Genomic DNA, 15,942 nt, shown 5'->3' on the forward strand with positions numbered 1-15,942 from the left:
GCATCAAAATGGGGAAAACCCCCCTTGGTATCTCTGCATCTGTTAAACTTTTTATGGGAAGATGTATGAAAATTCAACTTGCTATAATTTCATATGCTTAACAGTATCACAACAGTATGTTTACAGTATCTCCCCATAACTTTTCATATGAAAAAATTTATTATATGCATCCCACTCCATATCATTGAATTCCTCATTAGAACATGTAGTCCCTCTATTTTAGCGTATCAACAGTTCATATGGCTTCATACCATGTAAATGCGCCATAAAAGCACAATGAATGACAAGTAATTTTTAAGCAAAAAACAAAACCGACTTCAATTCCCATACAAAAATTTAAGATTATCGTTAATCTCTTCATGATCCAATGATCGGATTTCAACCAAATTAGAACCACCTGTGAGGTAACACCTTTCCTTTAAAAAAATAATTATAGAAATCGGTTAACGTGGTCCAAAGTTATGCGGTAACATACATACAAAAAAAAAAATATTTCGACGAATTGATAACCTTCCTCCTTTTTGTGAAGTCGTTTAAAAATTAGATAAAAAAGGCGGCACAATACCGAATTTCAACGATGATGGCTTTGTAGGTCTACTTTAAAAATTTAAATACAAACACCTGTTGAAACACCCTATATTATAATGTTATTTGAATAACTTCAAAATTCAATATGCTCAACTGCTACATATGTTATTGTATATATGCAAGTCAATCAATTATTCTTCAATGCAGCTATCTTTGTAATACTTACTTAGCATACTTTTATTTCTATTTAGGCAAGTTAGTCAAAATTGGCATTTATCATTTCATTGTACTCACATTTATGACCGTTTTACGACGTTGCAATTTCTTTTCGCTTTCTTGTTCCGATAGGAAATCTTGCTCATCATCGATTACGTCCAATTCGAATTTATCATCCACATCTTCGAACATGTAATAATCTCCGGCACGTACAGCTAAAAACGTCGAAGGATTAAAGGAGAGTTGGAAAAATTTGCTTAGTTTCACAAAAAAGCTTATAAACAAAATCCACTAAATAAATACAATAAAGCACGATATATATGTAAGTACATAAGTATGTAAATTGTAAGAGTAAATATGTAAGTAGGTATGTACAAATAAAGCAGAAAAACAAACACCAGACAAATGTACAATTAAGTAGTAGTAGTTTCGAACATCCATTAAAAGGTTAGTGATGCATATAGTTATGTACATATGTAATTAAATATATACAAACAACTAATGTTAAATATATTTACATATGTATGTATGTTTAAAGAGTAGATAAGTAGAGCCAAATATGTAGGTATGGTTAGAATTGTTAAAGCAATACCTTGAAAAGTACTGAACCAGACTTGTGAATGAAGCTGAGTATAAAATACTCAGATCAGTACACCAAAAAAATTACAAAGATTTTTCTTTCTACTTTTTTTTTTGACGTCAGTTGCCATAAAAAGAAAGGAGAGTACTTTTTTTTTAGTAAAACAATCGACTAATAAGAAGGATTATAATGTATAAGCCGAGCGCACGATTCAGCCATTTAATTGCGGGAAGCAGGGCCTAGTATTTATTGCGCACTATGGATGAGGTAGTATAGTAGGTACGTATATAGTTAAAGGGTGTGACAGCCGCTGCTAAAAAGGTTATTTTGCAAATAGTAGTTTTTAGTTCAAAACTATGCATTTGTTAGTTTATTAGGCGCTCAGCAACCAATCTCGCCGAAGTTTAGTAGTTTGCTTTGCGATACTTTGTTTTTTTGTGGTTTAATTTCCAATTTCATTTAACTCTTTACAACAACCAAAAATTATTTGATTTACTCAAAGTAAAAAAAAGAACGTAAATTAAACCTTTTTTGTGTGGCAGCCTTAATTGTTCAACGACAACAGGCGCGTCGGGCGCATCTAAGAAAATCAAAAAATATGCAAAAGAAAACTTAAAGATAAATATTTTTTGTTTTTTTTTTTTTTATTTGAGGAAATAAAAATTGCGTAATTCATAATGAACTCGAATTGGTAGTGAAATTGTGAATAATGCAATGATATAATTAATATGAAATGGAAATACATATGTAAGTAAATTAGTAATTCACACATATGTATGTATGTATGTATGCACATATCCTTAATTATTTAGAGGAAGATGAATGATATTGGCTGGAAAACCAATTAAACGGTAGCACACTGTAATTAAAAAATAATTTTCTTATTTCAATGAATGCCTAACATACTTAATGTGGAACTACATAGCCTTATATAAGATTTCTTCTTATGATTAATAAATAAAAAGAAAATTAGCTTAACTTGGCTAGAATCTCTAGTCAATCACTCTAAAAGGCAGCATACAAGATGCGTCTGACTCACGAGTCGGTTTGGATGTGTTAGTGAAAATGAATATGTGTTAGTTACACCGACATGTTTCTGGCATGTCTCTGAATGGCTCAACTGTCTGTAGTCGAAAGGCGAGTCAATACGTACACAGATGACTCGCGAGTCAGACGCACTGTCTATGGCGCCTATAAGTGGCGAGACTACCTCTGATTTGCTCTCAATTTTTGCTTTGCTACATTAGACTTAATTTCAAATACCCTTTTCCTTTGCTTCGGATGCTATGGAAAACACATTCAAAACGCTTTACATAAACGTTTGAATAGACTCCAAAGGACATCTTTGCCCTTTGCCGCAGGGTCAATGAGAGCTTGTTCAACTGCGGCTATGGAGTCGCTTTTCGGTTGCACTCCAATCCAAAATTCGGCAAATGCAAATATCTGACGGTACTTTTATTAAGATAAGGTATTTTAGTAACAATCCTGGGGCTAGAATGATACGGACATACACATTCCATGTTAAAAGAAATTTGCTTTGAGAGCAAGTTTCAAAAAAAAAAAATATAGAACGGAAACTCTATTCTGTGACGGATTGAGGATATAAAAGAGGTATTAAAAGACCCAGCTCTGAGCTTTTTTTTGCAATATACACATGGCTCACAATCGTACAGGAAGAAGTGCACCGCGCCAGAAGAAAATTGAATACGGTCATCTGGTCCCTCTTCAAAGAGTGTTTTTATAATGTCATTCTTGGCAGCGAGGAACAAGGTGACACTCTGCAGAGTACCACTCCACTACGGTATTGGGAGTGAAATCGGAATCACTTTGTCTTCCTGGAGACTTATACTTACTAACAGGTCTATTCTTCCCCGGCAACAAAAGTTTTGTAACCGGTAAAAGAAGTGTCTGTCAATTTTTAAACCCTTTTCGGATTCCGTGAACTATTCTAACCAGTAAAGTTTGTTGCCATCTCATAAGCTGGTAACAAGATATTGCCCCCTGAAATATGCAATAAAAGAGTTTCGCCAAATCTTCAAAGATGAATTCCTGAACATTTTGACTGCATTACCAACGTACCTAGAATCGCGGTGACAAGTGGTAACATTTTTGGGTAATAAAAATTTCCGGTTACAAAGCAAACTCAGAAGGCAGTAAGTACTGGGGAGTGGTAGTGGCCTAAAACAGGCGTGGGTTTTTAATATTTTAATATTTACAGGCAATCCAAAACAGTCAAACCAAAACACACTGCCAGTATTTTGGGCTTTTAGGATCAAGTCGGAATACATAAAACCCCCTAATTTGCAGTGTCCCTGGTTCTGCTACCGTAAAATTTTTAACTAATGGCGTTTTCTTTTCTACAGAAAAATGTTGCCTTCTCAGTGCCCTCTACGCACAAATACTATGGGAAAGGGCACAATTTTTAGGAGAAAAGAAAACGCTATAACTATTCACGCCTTCGAGACATAGGGCCATCTAGTTATATACTTTACTCAGTTTTCAACAATAAAATGTGCATACATACTTGAACAGTATTATCAAAATCTGTCCACTCATTTATTCCGTTTTTGAGAACTATTGGTTTGAAACTATCCAAAAACATTTCGCAAAATATGGACATACATACATATGTATGTATAAAAATATAGTTTAAGCCTTGACTTTTTAGTTTTAGTAATTTTGTAGTTTTAGTTTTAGCGGCTCATTTAGAAAACTAAACATGCGGCCCAAAACTTGCCAACCCCGATTATTGTCCGTCAGGCTGCGACCAAGGCTCTTTATGAATTTAGGAATGTTGAAAATTCCTACAATCTCAGAGCATATCAATGTTTTGAAAGTAGGAGCGGGTATGCGCGCGGAAAGAGTGCCTACTACAAGACTTGTAGACAAGTATATGTATGTTTTGACCATCGCTCCCTTCATCTCCCATATTTGAGCTATTTCTTTGAGTGGCGCTCTTCTTGGGTTTAAAAAAGAGGATATTGGGTCGTATGCACAAAAACTAAGCAATTGCTTTTTTAAATCGCATTCCTTTCACTCAAATTTATTTGAACAAATTAAGTTAATAGTCTGAAATTTTAAGAAAGAAGTATTTGCTTAGGTTATATGGATACGGTCCATTATCTCACTCTGAAACATTGAATTTGAGGCTATGAAAAATTAAATGATATATATGTATATGAGTTTAAAGTATTTATGGGCGTATTTACAATTAATAGAATTTAAAATTATCTCTAAAACAATCTCGGTTAAGGAACCATTAAAATATATTGTATATAAAGTTGAAATCATAAGAAATTCACATATTTACAGATGAATGTAAGTCTGTCGATCTGACTGTAAATGCATATAATATAAGGGACATTTTGAACGTATTATTTTTTTCGGGACAACAAGCAAGCAAAATTCATAGGCAGAAGCAATTAAAATAAATCTAAAACGGGCACAGACATACTACGTTGAAGACCGGTGGTAGAAAAAAATTAACTAAAATACACAAATATAAATAAATTACTGGGTACATATGTATGTATGTATGTGTGTGGGTGCATAAAAGCAACCCAATTTTTCAGTGTACATATAACATTAAGGATACTTCACTAGCACAAAAATCGAAATTTAATTGGATTGAAATGTAAGCGATATGTGCGTAAACAAATATAGTACTAAATGAATATAAATAATATAAATATTGTATATAGGCATGTGTGTATATATAATTAAATATAAAATTAATACATAATTTAAAACAAATTCTGTATTATGTAAGCATAAAAGCAAATGGATTTTACCAGGTCCGTGTAACTTAATCTCTTTCCGTTTGTGCTGTTTGCTTGGAGCACCATGTTCTAGAAATATTAAAAATATAAAATCAAAGGGAATTGAAGAAGAAAACACAAACATAATAAGCATAATAATAAAACAAATATGTATATATAAAGCGTTATAAAAGAAATATGCTCATAATTATGCTTAAAAGCAAAATAAATGCAAATGTGTTGGCAATAATAAAATTCAACTACTAAAGCCAGGCTTATAACAAGAAGTGGCGCGGCATAAATGACGGAGCTTGGTCTTCAAATCAGAAGACACAGGTAATATACACAGTAATGTAGGCACCTATTGTTAAAATGTTTTATATAAAAGTGTAGTTGTAATTTTTCTAATTTTTTTTTTTTAAGTAGAAAAATTACTCAATTTCACGAAAAAGACACGTTTCAACTACATACGTCACATACTAACCTAAAATTATGGCATTTCGATATGCGTTTTTATTTATTTACAAAGAACTTTGTCCATTTATATGTACATTTCATGTTAGTAGTAATTAAAAAAATTTAAGTAAAAGACATTTACAATTTTTCTAAATTGACTTTTGTGTTATTTACAAACAGCGGTGCATCAGTTTTTCTCTAAATTAGCGAAACTTTTATTGTTTTGAAACAAGTTGTTTTAAAATACATACAAACTTATGTACAATTCATAAAATTTACAAATCTATTATTCACAAAATAAAATAAATATATGTATGCTTAAGAGTGTTAGAAAATAATATTATTAATCTCCAAATACATTGTCCATGCAGCTTAGTATCGACTGGTTCAGACATCAACGAATCCATATAATAGGCCGTACCAACGGGCCCCCAACTGTGCGGACGTGTTTTGGCACGTTGAGTGGCGGCATCACGCGCCCAAGACACGCTACTGTCACGTCGCGTGCTATCCCGCAGCACACTCTGCTCATCCAAGGGGTATGTAGCATTGCCCAAACTCAGGTGACGTCGATGTAGCGACTTCTGGCGCATGGTGACAGACAATTCCACCGAAGGCTTGATGGTTTAAAACAAGTTATTATTACGAATCGTAAAGATAAAGAAGTAGAGAATATTAGACTGGGACGTAAATGAAAAGGTGGCTGACAAGCGCGTCGTGGCATTGGAATAATAATAATTTTAAATTTTTAGATTTACATGCGCACTAATTGTACCGATAACGACGTAATTTAAATATATCGATAGCAATATGGATAACAAAAACAATGCCACTATGATTATCGATATAGATAACGTTTTCGATAATTGTTTCAGCAATCATGCCGATTATTATATCGATAAGTACAACAATAAATTTATCGATAACAGTGTGTGAATATGGTAAAAGATATTCATAAAGAAAATGAAAAGAAAGGGGGTAATAAATTGACACGAAGCGTGTCCAGCTCAAAACAAACTTCATCGAATAGGAAACTTAGAAGGCTTTAGCCCTGCGGTATATGGGGTTTAGAATATACGCTTCATGCTTTCCTTAAAAGGCGACAATCCACTGGAACGATTGATCCGTATGGCCTTAGAGCGTCTGGGGACTTACAATGATGATGACGGGAAGGAATATCCACTGAAGTCGGGAAAAACTGCAGAATGCGAAAATGTTACTCGAGGTGACACCCCCACGGGTGGAAATTCATCTGAATTTGTGACAGGTCCACGGACTCTGGATAGCATCCATCGTTTACGCGAGGGAGCGCATCCTAGAGGAGAGAAGTGTGGAGAAGTTCACTGTTATTAAGAGTCGGAGCCAAATCATCCGCTTACATTCGGTGGGGGTCGGAAAGCAATCATCTGCCAAAGAAAAACAATGAATATGGCCGCTTTGCTCCTTACTAGCTAATGCAAAGCTCTCGGAATGCGCCGACGACAATCGAAAAGGTATTATGGATGTTAGCGGAAGGAGAAGATATGGCCCTGTTAAGGTTGTCGTCGTCGACGTCTTTGTAATTTTTTCGTAAAAAAAAATAACATTCATCAGTCCAACTCCGGTTACGCTGACCCCAGTATTTTTGCGAAAGGCGTTTTGCATTACCTTTCACTTTTGAGTCGGAGCTAGTATCCTTCAAAGGATATAAATCTAAATGTTTCTGTCGTAGGAATGAGCATAGAAGACGGACACAAAATGCTATTTCGATTGTCTGAAAAATGAAATGAAATGAAATGATTGTGTCATATTTGCAGTGCAATGCCAGAAATTGCTACGGTAGAGTTTTTATCGCTAAATATGGCTAAATAAGAGCAGGTATGCCACTACAAACAGGCTTTCTCAAACCACATTTCTTCGTCAACCACATTTTCCAGTGTTCCAGTCTCATAATAACTTTTTAAAGCCTACTTCTTCAGCGGGATCAGTATTTTCATCCGGAGCGCATTGCACCGAAACAGTTTCATTCCATGAAACAGCATTAACTGATGACTGACGACGATGACGACCAGAGGCACCATCAGTTATCAAATTCGAAGAGATAATCGAGCTGCCACCACTAACATTTACATTAAGACTGCACGACGTAGTCACGGGAACCACTAAAGTGTGCAACAAAGTCGGCTGCTGTATGGATTCCTACAAAACAATACAAACTAATGAGAATTACACTTCTCAACAAAGTAGCTGCATGCTGCGTGTTACATAAGTTGGTGGCGAGAAGACCTCATTCGAAACGTCGGAGTCCTCTTCGCGTATGACCGCTGTCAAATCGGAATTGGGAGCAGAACCAAATGACATGCGATGTACGTCGAGAAAACCATCCAGAGGAATTGTAGTGTGATCCGAACTGGGTGTGGTGGGCTTTACGTATTTAGCGACGCAGAAATTTTTGGTATAGTTGAAAAGTATCGTTACACAAATTTTAAATAATATTCACTACTTACCTGCGAATGCGGCTGTATATCGATTTTGGGCAAGCGCAAGCGCACAGCGCCAGCAACAACATCTTCGGCGAGTGCATTATCGGTGTTCTCACTCTTCTCCGATAGCACATCAGCATAATCGGTAGCCACTTCAGAACCACCATAGTCGGCATATTCAATGCGTATATTGTGTTGCACAGTGTCATTATCGATCAGTTGTACGCACTCCTCACTGCTTGTATCGCTTTCAGTGCCATCATTATGCACACGCTTTTCACGCCTATTAGCGCTACGACTGCTACCACTACCACTGCCACTGCTGCTGCTGCTGTGCGCTTGCGAAGTCGAGCTGGATGCGCTGGTATCATCTTCGTCGGGTGTGTGATAGCCGTGTGAGCCATGACAGGAAGTGAAACTGCTTTCGTGCGCCAAGGGCGCTGCCTGAAGCGTTGGCTTCAACTCATTTTCAGCAGTCGAAGTGACTACTTCTACAAAAATTATTTAATTGGTGGGTTGTTTTTTGGTGAGTGTGTTTTTTTTTGTGTGTTCAAATTGTTTGGAACGTAGTATTTGTATTTATGTCACACAAAACTTAATAAACTCAACTCAAAAGCGACGTACTACATACATTTTTCTTCAAAAAGTCATTTTGAAAAATGCACTTACCGCGCAAAAAATAAAAAAATAAATTAATAAATGCATTCTAAAAGTGCACGCGTAAAATTATGTGCGGCTTCACACGAACGCCGAAAAGTATGGAGGTGTTTAGTTGTAAAAGAAAATCAGCAAAATATTAATAGCACGGGGCTTAAGGAGAGCTATCTTTTAAGCCATGCTTAAATACAAACTGCTTGCCAATGTCCAAAGCGGATTTTCGTACAAGCCAAAAAATATATGTAAATTTGTGTATTAACAAAAAACTATTGTAATAAATTCCAAAATTTTGTTCAGCTGCGACTTCTTTTCCAGTCGGAGCTTTAATTTTTAAGTAATCCTCCCAACCAACAGCTTTAGGCTTCACACTTTTGATCTATTCCTATAAAACTGTGCTTCAAGTCTATTTAGTACAATTCTATACAAAGAAAAGTTCTAACAGAATCAGAAAAAAATATTACAGAGGATCACAAAACAGCCTTTGACAACAAAACATTTGTCAGCAATCAACGGTGTTAGTTCTAAAGTGCTTCAAAAGTATCTCAGTACGATGGAATTGGAAGGGTGTGGCGTTCTTTGAGCTCTTACCACGAAACCGAACAGTCGATTCGGATGAATATTGTCATACTCTCTTGAACATGCACCGTTAGACTTCAACTTGATTCATTCTCTTCGAAAATTTTTGCACATACATACATATAATCAGGTTAATCAGTACCTTATTTGGTCTTTTCACCTATAAATAGACGCATTTTTACGAAAGGGGAACTATGGAGCTCAGGCCGACGAGACTCAGGGAAATCAGCACAGCATTTCCAGCTAAGAAAAATAAGCGAAAGAGGTTTGTCTAGCGGTGAACGAAGCCAAGACAAAGTACCTACTGGAAACAAATAAAAGGCCGTAAAGTGAAGTAGGATGCAACATAAAGACCACCAACAATCTCAGCCCGGAGAATAAACGAAGAATAACTCTTGCAAACAGGTGGTATTTTGGGCTCGGTAGGCAATTGAAAAGCACACACAAACCCGTTATACTTTTATAAGGCGAAAAAAGATAAGAATGCTTTGGGGGGGCATCCGATAGATCTATTCCAATCAAAAGCTATGGCCCTGTTTGCGTGTACGACGGGTACCGAAGAAGATGGAATGACGAACTATCGGAAATTTTTAAACGAGTGCGCTGGCTTGGGCATGTTTTACACGCATGGATCACGAGGCTCCTTCGACTCGGTACCCATGAGTGGACAACGAAAGAAAGGACGCCGGCATGCGGAGAGTCGCCCCATGACTCCTAGCATCCCTTCGCATGCCCTCTAAACCCCAACACACTAACGCCCCTGTCCCTATGGGCAGACCCCGTTGAAGCTGCACGCTTCCTAGGGATTGATGACAACGACTGAGGGACTAACCGATCTGCGCGTGGTTGTTGTAGCCGCTACAACAACAACAACAACAACAACAACAACGCCCGCGAACACAATGGAAGGTCTACGTGTAGAAGAACCTGTCTGCACTAGCGAGGCACAACTGGCGCAACTTCGCAAAGGAGGAAAGCTAAGTTTCTTGGCTTCGTCCCAAAACCAACAAATGGCTGTAGAGCCAAATGAGAAGAAAAATTATAGATAGCCTTCGTCAGGCCGATCCCGGACATCCCCGTATCAGGGATCTCAACGCGGAGATTCGGCAACTAGTAAACGTACATAAGCGGAAGAAGTGGGAGGAGCATCTGAAGACCTGTAACTTCACCTCTGGTGTTAGCAAGCTTTGGTCAACCGTGAGGTCACTGTCCAATCCGACGAAGCACGACGACAGAGTCGAAATTTCCTTCGGCGACCATGCTTCGTCGGACCCGGAGCGATGCGCGAGCTATTTTAGCCGGCAGTTCATACTGCATCCTCCGGTGGACAAAGCCAAGCGTCGAGTGACCAGAAGGCTGCACAAACTGCCAACAACCTGTGCCCCCCTTGCTTTCACTTGCGGTGAAGTTCAGGTGGCCATCGGGAAGGCGAAAGCCTCCAAAGTCATGGGTCCCGACGGAATATGCATGCTGATGCTGAAAAATTTGGGTCCTGCGGGGGTAGCGTACCTAACGGAGGTCCTCAATTTGTCTATGGCCACTCTCATCATCCCAGACATCTGGAAGGTGGGGAGAGTGGTCCCACTGCTCAAACCGGGGAAACCTGCCAACAAAGGAGATTCTTATCGTCCGATAACACTCCTTTCCCCGGTAGCGAAGACACTCGAGGCCTTGCTACTCCCGTATTTCACAAACCACTTGACCCCAGCGAAGCATCAGCATGGTTTCCGTAAAGTGCACAGTACAACAACAGCACTTACCATAAACACTCAGATAACTCGTGGCCTTAACCGAAACCGTCCCTGTGAGAGAACGATTCTAGTGGCGTTGGACTTGTCAAAGGCGTTTGACACCGTCTGCCATTCCACGCTAATAGAAGATATAGAGGCCTCCTCTCTCCCACAGAGGCTCAAACGGTGGTCGGCAAATTATCTGAGTGGTCGACATTCGTCGGTAATGTTTAGAGACAAAACGAGTAAACAGCGAAAAATAAAACAGGGGTTTCCTCAGGGTGGTGTCCTTTCCCCGCTACTGTTTAACTTTTACATTTCAAAGCTCCCTCAACCACCAGAGGGAGTCTCGATTGTCTCTTATGCCGACGATTGCTCGATCATGGCGACTGGGAATGGAATTGATGACCTGTGTTCGAAAGTAAACGGGTATCTCTCCGAACTTTCTCGCTTCTTCACTGCAAAGTGTCTAGCCCTCTCCCCTACGAAATCCTCCGCGACCCTGTTCACAACCTGGACGAAGGAGGTCAGGCTACCGCTGGGGATTCACGTCGATGACACACCAATTCCGACGGTGAATAACCCCAAAATACTCGGAGTAACATACGACAGCCTGCTCTCCTTCTCTGCGCACGCAACCGCTATTGTCAATAAAGTACAGAGCCGCAACAAGGTCCTCAAGTCGCTAGCCGGCAGTACTTGGGGCAAAGACAAAGAAACGTTGCTGGCAACATACAAGGCAATAGGCCGGCCGGTTTTAAACTACGCAGCGCCAGTGTGGTCGCCGGGGACTAGTAGGACGCAGTGGACGAAGCTACAGACTGTACAGAACACCGCACTCAGGACAGCGCCAGGATGCCTCCTGATGTCGCCCGAACACCATCTCCACGTCGAGGCGCAAATGCTCCCCGTAAAGGAGCACAACATAATGCTCTGCAAGCAGTTCCTGATCGGGAGCCACAGATGTGGCCACCCAAACAGACAGCTGCTTGCAGAGGAGCCCTCGCCTAGGCCCGTCAGGAGGCATTTATATGAACTGACGGACGAAGTCCAGAGGTTCATCAAGCAATCTCTGGACCCGTCAGCTTACCGACTGGCCCTGAACGGCATTCACAGGGAGTCAGTCTCGAGTTATGTAGACTATAGACCTGTGAATGCCGTTCTAGGCATACCGCCCCCGGACATAGACGAGACGGGGCTTCATCTGCCTCGGGAGACACGAACGACAATAGCCCAGCTTCGCTCCGGCTACTGCAGCCGGTTAAACTCCTACCTGAGTAGATTGAATGAGGATGTGGCAAATGAGTGTCCGGCATGCGGAGAGACCCCACATGACTCGAAACATCTCTTCGCATGCCCGGAAAACCCGACAACCCTAACGCCTTGTCCCTGTGGACCAACCCTACAGAAGCTGCACGCTTCCTAGGGCTGCCGTTAGTGGAACTTGACGACAACGACTGAGATACCAACCGTCCTGGGCGGGGTTGTTGTAGCCGCTACAACAACAACAGCAACAACAAAAATTATAGAACTCGCCCAAGAGCAGCAGAAGTGGGGAATATACATATCTTGTGCAGTAATATAAAATGACTTTTTTCACTCAAACTGAATGAGTCCATATGCTTTATAAACACACATCAAAAGCAATATATGAGGGAGAGAGAGAGAGAGAGAAGTGAGTGCAGGAAGATGAAGTGGTGTAGAGCAAGATTGTCTACCCTTTTGTTTCATGGGGCTAAGTCCATTGGCGGAGTTATGCTCTAGCTGCTGTAAGCTGATAAGCAACGAGCATTAGTGATGCATTCAGAACAGTTAGGCGTGCTGAGCCAATGGATAACATGGAGATGCCAGCGGTGTAGCTTTCAAATATTTCAAAAAAAAAAACTCCGGGAATTGAATATTGAGTATGGGATGCGCCAAGCAGGGTGACTATTGACAATAAGTTGAGAATGCCACTGACTTTTTACTTCACTGAGTACATCAATGCGAAGGATAACATAAGAATATTATTGAGAATCTAAATTATAGTAACCCGCCTTAAAAACGTTTTGCTCTTGTTGGAAAACTTGCAATTATAATCTATTAGACGCAAAGTTAGTTTTTCCAGCTTGGACCAAGAACTGACTTAATATTTTGCAAAAAGTAAATGCAAAAAAGAAAAAAATAAAACATCTAACCTAGTGGATTTTTCATTCTGCTTATGTGACTTTCAAAAATTGCACAAATTTAAACAGAAAATCACTCAATTTTAATATATACAAAACATCATATTTTGGGATGTCATTCAAAAAATAAATCTTCATACTCATCAGAGCCATGCGAATTTTATAGGCATGTAAATAGCATTTGAAACCAAACAACTTACCATCGAAATGTGTGGGTTTATCAATGGGTTTCAACATCTTTTGTTGTGTGGCACGTATACGTTCCATTTTGCGCTTGATCTTGACCAAAATTTCGTTTTCATGTTGTTGACGATGTTCGATTTGTTTCTGACGTAGATCCTCAATAATATCAGCGCCTCTGCAAAGATAATAAAAGATGTATTAATTATAAAGAAGAACATTATATACATAAATTTATCCCAACCAACGCACCTCGTCGCCAATATGCTATTCGCCTTCGTATCGATGATTATGTGACAGAAATAATGCGATTTGAAGATACGCATTTGTAGTATGAGGAATGCAAAACAAATAGTATCCCACATTAGTATTGTCGATTTATTCACCTCCGGGCATTCGCCACCGCCTTTATCCTTTAGTGCATCATCGACGGGTATTTGCGTATGAAAGTAACAGCCGATGCCCAACAAATGTACAAGCCAGCAGCAATTCTGTGTTAATTCTTCTAAGAATAGACAACCAGCCATTTCAAAACAGGTCTTCACAACAATATTAAAAACATTAAAAGCGAGCAGCCAACGCCAACGATTGATTATTTGACGTATGGGACGCAAATAGAAATCGGAACCTTCCCACAAGAATGTGAAAGCGCCAATTAGATAACCCAAAGCGAGAAAATCACTCATATTTGTGCCGGCCAAAAATACGGTGGCCAGTGTTACCCAAAAGAAGCCGCAGAGTATGGCATACATGAAAATATCCAAGTAGTTGCGCACATGCGAAAGGAAATCATTTGTTGGATTTTCAAAAGGCACACGACCCAAATCTTCAATGTCCTTAACCACATTACGATTCGAGCCACCCGGATAGCTGTCGCCGAGACGTTCTTCGATGCGGTAGATACGCTTTTGACGCGTTACCATCAGTAGGAGAATGAAATCGAAAATCAATTTTTTCGAGTGATCATAATGCAGGTTACCGGGGAGCAAAAGCCAGCCTTGTATGGGTGCTGAGAAGCGAGAATCCTGCCATGGGTATTCTGAAATTAATAGAAATTTAGTTATGGCATAGCAACAAGTATCATTTTGAAACGTAAATTATATACATATTGTCCACCGGATAAATAAATGTCGTCTTCAATCACTTAACTTACCCAAACAAAGGCTTGGCGGCAATCCGAGTAAAACTAGGTATTGTAAAAATATACCCAACGCAATGAACACTTGGAATATACCCCAAACGGAGCTACGCCGCTTTCGACTGAACATCAACAGCACAGATAACCACACAACATAACAAATCGCTACAATATCCTGTCGATAGGCAATTGTGGTGACCAACATTATCAGTGAGATTTCTTGTCCAAACTTATAAAAGCCATAATTGAAGAGATACTGTATCATAGATTTGAGATTCTTTTCCGCTTTGACACGATCCGTGCTAGGGAATAGCACTTTGCCATGATCTTTTTGCGAATGGCCATAAATTGCGCGCATTTGGAATTGCCTTAGACTGACCACAGCGTGCAGCGTTACAGCGATCATATAAATAATGTACATTTTTATGAGACCAATTAAACCATTTGTCGTATCATCGGCTTTCTGTAGGCCAAACCATACTGCGCTATTGCCGTGTGTTGTGTTTTCATTATCCTGAAAATTAAAATTGTAAAAGGAAGTTAGTAAAATGGTTTGTAGCAGAGTTAAAAGAAAATTCTTCACTTACGCATTTCACATCGTAATCCTCATGCGATAGATAACCAATTTGGTAGATCATTTTTGCTAATATTATAATTGATACAACAAAAGAGATTATGCGGCTGATAAAGATTTGTATAGAGGTTCTTGTGATGCAACCCAGTACGCAGAGCGCTACGAATATGACGTGAATAACACACACCTAGAAGTACCAGAAAGTGGATCTCAATAGTAATTTATATTTATACACATTATATTCATAATATCTTAATTTTTGAGGCTCATTACAAATTTCGCATCAAATGAACTTTATTTTGCCTTAGAAAAACTGACTTCATAATCGGGTTAATTTCGCAGAAATTGAGAATAGATCGGTAGTATATCTGGCTTGGGAGTTTGAGGTGATATATATCATAGTGCCTAAAAGTAAAACGTAGAACCTGTTCGAAGTTTCCTCGTATATACTAGTTCCGATTCGAGGTGATACACGTTCCTCGATTGCGGCCAATGTGGAACCATCCCTTGCTAACTCATATGCGGCCACAAACTATGTAAATCAAATTCGAAATCACTATTAACTGCATTTAAAAGAGCTCTAAACTCCGTAATTAGCTTCGAGTTCGCCTTGACGTTGGCCTAAGTCACTACGTTTTAATAGACGACAACATTCAGTTATAACGAATACATTTGCCTGAAAAACACTTGCAAAATTAGGCAGATGGGTTGATTTTCTTAATCCCAGGCCTTTAGAAAACGCCTGCTTCACCCTGAAGGCCATATGTAGTGCTATTTTAGTTCGTGTATAATCAGTATTCAGTCTTATCTTGGATGAAAATTGAGAAATTATACTGCTATGCCAGATTGATCTCTATTTTTATAGACCGTAATTATCCAGACGGAGCTCTATGGCAAACCTATGTCTATGAATCGCTGTTGT

At 39.1% G+C, this 15,942-nt stretch overlaps 1 protein-coding gene across 5 annotated transcripts in view; it reads right to left on the bottom strand.

Annotated features, from left to right (window-relative positions):
* The window catches only part of LOC118740764 (piezo-type mechanosensitive ion channel component), a 116,689-nt gene that overhangs the window by 29,324 nt on the left and 71,423 nt on the right, over positions 1 to 15,942 (bottom strand). For 3 of the 5 annotated variants that reach the window (XM_036472428.1, XM_036472427.1, XM_036472429.1), the window contains 7 exons: positions 15,034 to 15,207; positions 14,462 to 14,960; positions 13,561 to 14,347; positions 13,329 to 13,486; positions 5,116 to 5,172; positions 1,851 to 1,904; positions 823 to 959 (listed from right to left, as the gene is read on the bottom strand). In XM_036472428.1, the coding sequence (XP_036328321.1) occupies positions 823 to 959; positions 1,851 to 1,904; positions 5,116 to 5,172; positions 13,329 to 13,486; positions 13,561 to 14,347; positions 14,462 to 14,960; positions 15,034 to 15,207 (1,866 nt within the window). The remainder of the gene's footprint in view (positions 1 to 822; positions 960 to 1,850; positions 1,905 to 5,115; positions 5,173 to 13,328; positions 13,487 to 13,560; positions 14,348 to 14,461; positions 14,961 to 15,033; positions 15,208 to 15,942) is intronic. The other 2 variants (XM_036472426.1, XM_036472425.1) reach the window with 2 other exon arrangements.

This window comes from Rhagoletis pomonella, unplaced genomic scaffold (genome assembly GCF_013731165.1).
Source record: "Rhagoletis pomonella isolate Grant_MI unplaced genomic scaffold, Rhpom_1.0 Rhpom_scaffold_00006, whole genome shotgun sequence".
NCBI lineage: Eukaryota > Metazoa > Arthropoda > Insecta > Diptera > Tephritidae > Rhagoletis > Rhagoletis pomonella.